This window comes from Pelophylax lessonae (assembly GCF_965119305.1).
Source record: "Pelophylax lessonae genome assembly, chromosome: 1".
NCBI lineage: Eukaryota > Metazoa > Chordata > Amphibia > Anura > Ranidae > Pelophylax > Pelophylax lessonae.
In genome coordinates, this window is record NC_138768.1 from 505,468,595 (window position 1) to 505,477,495 (window position 8,901).

Below are 8,901 nucleotides of genomic sequence, written 5' to 3' on the forward strand. Positions count from 1 at the left end.
CGGGAGGGAAAGGGAGAGATGCTGCCGGATCGTGAGGGGGGGTGGGGGGGAGTTGTTTTAGGTGACAGGGAGCAGCGGCATGGGGGGGGGGGCAAGTTATAACAGAATTGTTCAGCAGACTCTGCTGAACAATTATATAAGTTCATGGTCATTGAAGTGACCATGAGCTTATAGCAGGGAAAGGAATTAGAGCCAGCTGCAGTGCTGTAGGTCAGTATGTCGTACGGACCTGGCAGTGTCAAAAATCTGAAAAAATGTCAGTATTCAAAACATCCAAACTTGGGGTCTTATAGAAAAATATATAAATACAGGACACGTGGCTATTGCTGTCACAAGGGATGTTTACATTCCTTGTGACTGCAATAAAAGTGATTAAAAAAAAAAAAAAATTAAAGCACCCCATTCCTCCATGCTCACGTACAGAAGTAAACGCATACGTGAGTGGTGCCCACAAATGTAACCAAACAAACCACACATTAAAACGAGAGCAATAATTCTAGCACTAGATCTCCTCTGTAACTCTCAACTGGTAACAGTTTTAATTTTTTAAAGCGTCGTCTTTTTAAAGCGTCGCCTATGGAGATTTTTAAGTACCAGAGTTTTTCCATTCCACAAGTGTGTGCAATTTTAAAGCATGACATGTTAGGTATCTATTTACTCGGCGTAACATCATTTTTCATATCAGGCAAAAAAAAAATTGGGGTAACCTGTTGTTTTTTTGTTTTTTTTCATAAGTGTATTTATTTTTTTTAAAAAAACACGGCTCAAATACAGTGTGACATAAAATATTGCAAGGAACGCCATTTTATTCTCTAGGGTCTGTATTAAAAAATATATAACGTTTGGGGGTTCAAAGTAATTTTCTGGAAAAAAATACTGATTTGAACTTGTAACCAGCAAGTGTCAGAAAAAGGCTTAGTCTTCAAGGGGTTAAGATAATTTCCAGTAAAAAATTGCCACAGTAGACAAGTGGTTAAAGAATGTGGTCCAAAACTAAACTTTAAAGACGCCTTCTTAAAATTCTCTGTAGTCTGTAATGGCACCATTGTAGGTAGGTATTGTAGGTACAGGCAGCCATTAGATAGGCTGTACTAGTGCCATGTGAGGGAGTGCTGCACGTGTACAGTGTGCGCACTCTCCTGTTGCCTATGATGAGCTCAGATTTTACGACGAGGGAGTATTCAGTGTGCTTATGTGGCCCAAAAGACCAAGATGGTGCCTCCTGTGGCACTAGGGGGCACTGGTCCCAATGACTGCTCCATCCCTACAGTTGCTCAGAACTGAGCCATAGGAGGCTGCAAAGGATTTTAAGAAGGCTTCTTTAAATGTGGTTTTGGACTACATTCTTTAGACAAAATGGAACTCTGGTTGGAAGTTAGCACACTATTGTGCTATACCCACGGTGTACTTTTTGGTTAAGGTGAACTTACACTTTAATATAAAGCTGCCTTTTCAGGTAACAAAATATTCAGTGACATTCTGTGGATAACCAGTTTGAACATTGGCTATGTGTATGTGTGAGAAAATATTGCTTCCCCTGTGCCACTTTTATTTTAAGCTCACATCATTGGTCTTTTTTTTCTCTTACGTCCTCTGACAGTCGCCGCCCACTCATACAGTCTTCACCAATGGGTATTGACCTCTTATCCACAGGAGCAAGCTAGGCATAAGACTTGTTAAAAACAAAGTATTTACATAGACACTCCTGTAGGGGGCTGTCCCACTGGTCCAATACCACCCTGCTATCAGCATTCCCAACTCATTTTGTCTTCTGCCTAGTTAAGGAGTAAGATAGGCTATCCCTGTGCTGGGGCTACGATCTCCGCCTTTCTTCTATTTTAATACTTTATTTTCTGCAATGTGTTTTTCTTTGCACTACTAGCTTTTTATTTGTTATGCGCTTAGTTAGTCGGTTCTCCGGAAGACTATGACGTTTGCGGAGCTGGGAATCGGACTGGTCGTCCTGACATTTCAGGACAGAGGATCTTAGGGAATCCCAGCCCGCCATCGAGCGTTTAGCAGGATATGTGTGCGCCCTGGCCTAGCAAACCTGAGAGGTGGCTACCTCGCTGGGATGCCTCAACATGCAGTTCTGACTGTGAGACGAGTCCTCTTCTTGGCTGCTGGCCCCCCCGCCATCTGGGGTGGGGGATTCCCGTGCTCTGGAGGCTCCCCTGCCCTGTGCAGCGGTAAGTATTACTCTGTGTGGGGCCTCTGCCTGGGGATTACATTCTGTGTGTCTGTCTCCCCCCATGTCTGTGTCCGGGGCTCGCACCCTCCCGGTCCCTGCGGGGGCTTCTGAGCATGTTGTGCTGTGTGGGGGTCCCTAACCCTGTCCGCACTGTTTAGTGTTTTTGGGGGTACAGTCATGGTGCGGTGGACCGCTGCGGTGTAAAAACCACGGGACTGCCATTTTAGGTGTGGGTAGCTGCTTGGGCCTCACTGTGGGCACTTCTGCAGCTCCTCTCTGTAGTGTTTTGGCGCCTTCGGGCCCCATCTTGTGTGTGGCAAGGTGCTTCCTTTTTACACATGTTCGGCGGCCATTTTCCCGGAGCCTCCCATTCTTCTGCATAGGCCAAATCTTGTTTTTCCTCTATCGGTGTGACATCACTTCCTTTTCTGCATGAAGAGAGATCGTGGAGCAGCGTGGTAACACTCCTGGGGGTCTTTTTTTGCTGTTTTTGGGGATATTCCTCTGCTTTCTGTGTCTTTCCTCTCTCAGCGGGATACTTTGACTTGCAGTACATTGCGGTGGGTGCCGCGATTGCGTCTTAAAGGGCCAGCGTCCTTGTACTTGTCATGGAGTCCCAGGACAGCAAATTTCCCCCAGCCTTGGTTGCTGAATCAGGTACTCCTGATTCTTCTCCTTCTTTAGCTGCTGCACTGGTTACTTTAGCGTCCAAGGTGGACTTGTTGATGTCAGAACAGGCTTCTAGAAAGTGTATTAGGCCTTCACCTTCATCTGATTCTGAATCTGATATGGTTGCCTTGGACAGTGTCCCCCCTGAGGGGTCTCAGTCCTTTCCTTCTGATGGGGAGGTGGAAGAGGATGATGGGGATGATTTTTCCCCTGAAACGGCCAAAGAACGTGCTGCTCTGTCTGCGCTTATTGCTTCTATTAAGGAAACACTACATTTAGAGAATGAGCCCAACCCGCCGGGTAAGCAGTCTAACTTTGGGACTCGCAGGACCCAGAAGGCGGCACAGGTTTTTCCCTGTCCCGCTGAGTTTCACGAAACAGTGAACGAACAGTGGCGTAATTTAAAACGCCCTTTTGTGGTACCAAAACGGTTTCGGTTCCGTTACCCTTTCGCGTCTCCTACGGAGTCGCGCTGGACGGGGTCCCCTAAAGTGGATCATACTGTGTCCAGATTGAACAAGGCCACTCTTATGCCCTCGGAGGAGTCTCCGGTGTTTAGGGACCCTACAGATAGGCGGGTGGAATCTTTGGCTCGCCACGCTTATACGGTGGCGGGTTCTTTGCTAAAACCCATCTTTGCATCTGTTATGGTTCCTCAGACTGTGGCTGATTGAGCCAGGGTGCTCAAACGCACTCTTGAGGCGGATTCCGCCCCTCCGACTTCTGTGGAGATGGTGGATCAGATGCGTCAGGTGGTTTTGTACCTGTGTGACGCGGCCTTGGATGAGGCTCCTCTAGTGGCACGACTATATGGTGTCGCGGTGCTGACCTGTCGTCTGGTATGGCTGAAGAGCTGGCCGACTGACCAGTCCTCCAGGAAGACGGTGTCTAACATTCCTTATGCGGGGAATCGTCTCTTTGGGGAATCCCTGGACGAATTGGTTTAAGGGGTCACTGGGGGCAAGAGCACTCTGCTGCCCCAGACCACCAAATCAGGGGTCCTTTCATGCCTTCAAGGTGCAGGACAAGGGGAAACCCTTTAAGGGCCACGGTGGTCAGAAGAAGCCCTGGGCGGGCAAGCCGAAACCAAGCCACGCTGGCTCGGCGGGTCCAGCCGTCTCAACCTGAAGGGACGCCCTCATCTGTTCCAGGGGTGGGGGGACGTCTGCGGGGTTTTCTAGAACCATGGCTGTTCCGAATTCCGGACAGGTGGGTTCAGGAAATCATTCGATCGGGTTACAAGATCGAATTCCTTTCGTGACCAGCGGACAGATTCTTTCCCTCAAATCTTCATTTGACCCCAGATCGGTTACGTGATCTTCATCGGGCAGTTCAGGATCTCCTTGCCCAGGGGGTGGTTGTCCCGGTGCCTCATTGGGAAAGGTTTCGGGGGTTTTACTCTAATCTGTTCACTGTGCCTCGAAAGGAGGGCAAGGTACGTCCGATTTTGGACTTGAAAGCTCTGAACCGCTTTGTGCGGGTTCAGAAGTTCCGCATGGAATCCCTCCATTCGGTGGAAGCCTCTTTAAGCCCGGGAGATTTCCTGGCTTCCATCGATCTCAAGGATGCGTATTTACACATCCCCATATTCGAGGGTCATCAGAGGTTTCTCCGATTTGCATTCGCGGAGGAACACTATCAGTTTGTGGCGTTACTCTCGCTTCGGCTCCAAGGGTGTTTACCAAAGTGCTGGCCCCTGTTCTGGCCCTGTTGCGGGCGCAGGGGATTGCGGTCTTGGGATATCTGGACGATCTCCTGTTAAGATCGAGTGCCAGCCCGAGCCTATTACGCGATCTGTCAACTACCGTTCAGACGCTCCAGGAGTACGGGTGGACTATATACGTGCAGAAGTCGACCTTGTCCCCTTCTGTTCCTCTCCCTTACCTGGGCATGGTTCTGGACTCTGCCTGAGCAAGAGTTTTCCTGCCGGAAAAAATGCTCCGGACTCTGCAGAATGAGGTCAGGTCCCTCAGGGACAACCAGTCCTCATCACTCTGGACCTGCATGCTGTCCCTGGGGTTGATGGTATCGGCCTTCAAGGCTATACTGTTTGCACAGTTCCACATGCGATCTCTTCAAGAGGAGATCCTGGCCAGATGGGACAGGCTTCCTCAATCCTTGGAAAGGAGGATATCTCTGAGCCACCCTGTCAGAGTGGCTCTTCTCTGGTGGCTTCAGTCCCAGGCTCTGACAGAGGGAAAATCCTTCTGCCTGTTGTTGTGGACGGTGATCACCACAGATGCCAGCCTGTCGGGCTGGGGTGATGTGCTGGGCATTCTGTCTGCCCAGGGCACTTGGTTGGAGGAGGAGTCCTCCCTGCCGATAAACATCTTGGAACTGCGAGCGATCAGGCTGTGCTTGTTCCGTTGGTCGGATCAGCTTCGGGATCACCTGTACGGTTGCAGACGGACAACGCCACGGCTGTGGCCTACATCAATTACCAAGGGGGCACGAGGAGTGCCCGGGCGGCCCTGGAAGTGACCGAGATTCTGACTTGGGCCGAGACTCATGTCCCGGCGATTTTGATGGTTCACATTCCGGGTGTGGAGAATTGGCAGGCCGACTATCTGAGCCGCCAGACCCTGGACCAGGGGGAATGGTCCCTACACCCGGAGGTGTTCCGGATGCTATGTGCGAGATGGGGAACCCCAGATGTGGATCTGTTCGCATCTCGGCTAAACAACAAGGTGGGAAGGTTCATGGCAAGAACGTGCGACCCTCTGGCAGAAGCCTCGGATGCGCTGGTGGTGCCTTGGAATCAGTATCACCTGATTTATGCCTTTCCTCCAATTCAGTTGTTGTCCAGGTTCCTTCGCAGGTTGGTTTCGGAACCTAAGTTGGTGATTCTGGTGGCTCCAGACTGGCCGCGCCGGTCTTGGTAAGCGGACATCATACAACTGGTTGTCGAGCCTCCTTGGCGACTCCCCTTACGGGACGATCTGCTGTCTCAAGGGCCGATCTTCCATCCTGCTTTACCGGCTTTAATGGCGTGGCTGTTGAAAGCCAGGTTCTTGAGAGATCGGGGTCTCTCGTCGGCGGTCATTCCTACCCTGATCAAGGCTAGGAAGGCCTCATCTGGTAAGATCTATTACCGTACTTGGAAGGTTTATTTTGCCTGGTGTGAATCCAGGGGCGTCCATCCCCGCTCCTTTTTGGTGGTGAGGGTGTTAGCCTTCCTCCAATCTGGTGTGGACCAGCGTCTTGTGCTGACCAATATTAAGGGCCAGTTATCTGCTCTGGCCATCCTTTTCAGCGCCCTTTGGTGTCTAATTCGTTGATACGCACCTTTATTCAAGGTGTGCGTCATTTGGTTCCTCCTCGGAGAGCACCTTTACCTCCTTGCGACTTAAACTTGGTCCTGTCCGTTTTGCAACGTCCTCCCTTTGAAAACATCAGGGAAATTTCTCTGCCTCTGCTGAGGAGAAAGGTTGCCTTTCTGGTGGCTATCACATCTGCTCACAGAGTGTCGTAGTTGGCAGCCTTATCTTGCCGCTCCCCTTACCTGGTGGTTCATAGGGATAAGGTGGTCTTGCGACCTAACCTATCTTTCCTTCCTAAGGTGGTTTCTGATTTTAACCTTAACAAGGATATTTTCTTACCTTCGCTGTGTGCAAACCCTAAGCATCCTAAGGAGTGTGCCTTGCATTCTTTAGATGTAGTCTACCTGTCGTCCACTGAATCCTTCAGAAAGTCGGATTCTCTTTTTGTCCTTCCTGAGGGACCTCAGAAGGGTATGGCTGCGTCTGCGGCAACCATTTCTAGATGGATCAGACAGACGATTGTACAGGCCTATTCGATTAGGGAACCGGTACCGCCCTTCCGTCGTCAGTGCACACCTTTTCAAAATTCTACAAACTTGATGTTCTGGCGTCAGCAGATGCCTCCTTTGGCCGCAAAGTTCTGTGTGCGGCAGTGCCTTAAGGGGGCCCTAGTTTTGCAGAACCCTGGCTGTTGGGGTTTTTTTCCTCCTTGTTTATTTGCTTTCCTGGGTTGTTTGCTCCAGTTGAGCTTTTCTGTTACCCAGAGGATTTACCTTTCTGTTCAGATAAGGTTCCTTTCTCTGACCTGGGTGCTGCGTTGCCTTTGTGACGGTTGCGCTTCCCACCCCTCATGTCTACACTGCTTTGGGACATCCCATTGGTGAAGACTGTATGAGTGGGCGGCGACTGTCAGAGGACGTAAGAGAAAAAATAATTTTTGGAAAATCTTACCGTAAAATTCCTTTCTCTGAGTCCTCTGACAGTCGCCCCCCCCCCCCCCTCTTTTGGGGTTTTTTGGACTTTAACTGCTTGCTACCAAACTGAGTTGGGAATGCTGATAGCAGGGGGGTATTGGACCAGTGGGACAGCCCCCTACAGGTGTGTCTATGTAAATTACTTTGTTTTTAACAAGTCTTATGCCTAGCTTGCTCCTGTGGATAAGAGGTCAATACCCATTGGTGAAGAATGTATGAGTGGGCGGCGACTGTCAGAGGACGTAAGAGAAAGGAATTTTACGGTAAGATTTTACAAAAATTCTGTTTTTTCTTTTGACAGTTGAAGGACATGATTCCAGTGAAGACGCTCGCGCTTGTATGGAACTAATGTTTTGGCGTATAAAAGAAGACGCTAAAGTTAAACGATGATTCATTGGAGCGCCATTGTTGAAAGTTTGAACTATGTTAAAGCAAATATCACAAACTTGAAACATTTTGAAGGTGTAACACATCTGATTACTTCACAAATATGAAGACTGTGTATTATTTTGACCTTCAGAAAAAAAATAGTTTTGTAAAGGTGATTTAAACTGCCCAAGGTTTCAGAGTGTGGGAAAAGTGTTTTGTTAAATCTGAAAAATGCATGTTAACTCGTTTTCTCTGTTGGCAGGTCCCAAATGTCTAGATGCCTAAAGTTACAATCTTTGAAAGAGGAGTTATTAGCATTCTTAGTTATCTATACAAAAGTATACACAACTGCACTTGCATTTGTTTATTTATATTACTACCATGCAACCCATCGATATTTTTTGCCATTTTTCTCAAAAGGTGGTATTGAAATTACAGTATTTTTTTTTTTTTTTGTGGATTCATGGACCAGAAGTAAACTGGTTAAGTTAACCAGTGAAGTGTTTGAACATATTCTCTTCTATATCACATATATTTTAAATATGTTAAGTACTGATTATAATCTAAAACTTTTACATATCTATATGTGAATTAAAATCTCTTACACAAGCCAGTTTCTAATTTATTCTAGGTTTGTTACCCTTCTGACATTTTTTCTTATTGTCACAGAAATATTGATCGGCAATGTGGGGGTTTAATTTCATGCTACGGAGTACGTTGGAAGCTTAAAGTACAGTGATACTTTGTTTAACTGTAATTACTATTACTGGCCACATACTTGTTAATTTTGTTAGCAGCTGTAAAGCTTTTCCTTGGCTTTTAGTCACTGTCATTTACCTCCATAGGATTTGGGTCATTTCCCAGTTCAAATAGTCAACTGATCTAAACTGGTGTGGATTTTATTTGAAAATGTCAGCTGTCACTACAGTTTGCAATGGTAGTAGATTTCCACTACAGTTTTAATCATGAAGCCATGATTGACAGACTGCTTTGGTAAAAGCTAATGAAAAGCTCCATAATTGCCCAGTAAATTGGCAGGTGTATGACCAAAAATCTGAGAGGCTGGTAGCTGCTGCAGCTGAATGGGGATGACCTGCTTGCTTTCCAAACATCTGTCCCTGGGTGCATACTACACTAAATGTAAGTACTGCTCGGTGCACTGTCCCTCCCTGTCCAGATGCAGTAACTGTCAGCGTTTTATAGATAGGCTGGCAGCAGTGGTGGTGCGCCTGTACCTTCGACCCACACCTAAAAGCTGGAGTCTCATGCATTGAGGCTAAATGCCCAGTGTGCATTAGACCAAAATTAACAATGCCACCACAAACCCAGGGTCATTGCAGTATTTACTTTCTTTTATTTTGTAATAAGCGACCGGTACCAGGGGCAAGCGAAAGAGGTGGAAGGCAGGTTATGTTGTGCAGACTGGCTAATAAAGAAT

The 8,901-nt window shown here is 47.7% G+C and overlaps 1 protein-coding gene across 1 annotated transcript in view; it reads left to right on the forward strand.

Annotated features, from left to right (window-relative positions):
* The window catches only part of REXO1 (RNA exonuclease 1 homolog), a 420,363-nt gene extending 412,679 nt beyond the window's left edge, over positions 1-7,684 (forward strand). Inside the window, exon 16 of the mRNA XM_082243284.1 lies at positions 7,396-7,684. Within this exon, the coding sequence (XP_082099410.1) occupies positions 7,396-7,484 (89 nt within the window). The 3' untranslated portion in view covers positions 7,485-7,684. The remainder of the gene's footprint in view (positions 1-7,395) is intronic.
* The last annotated feature ends 1,217 nt before the right edge of the window (positions 7,685-8,901 follow it).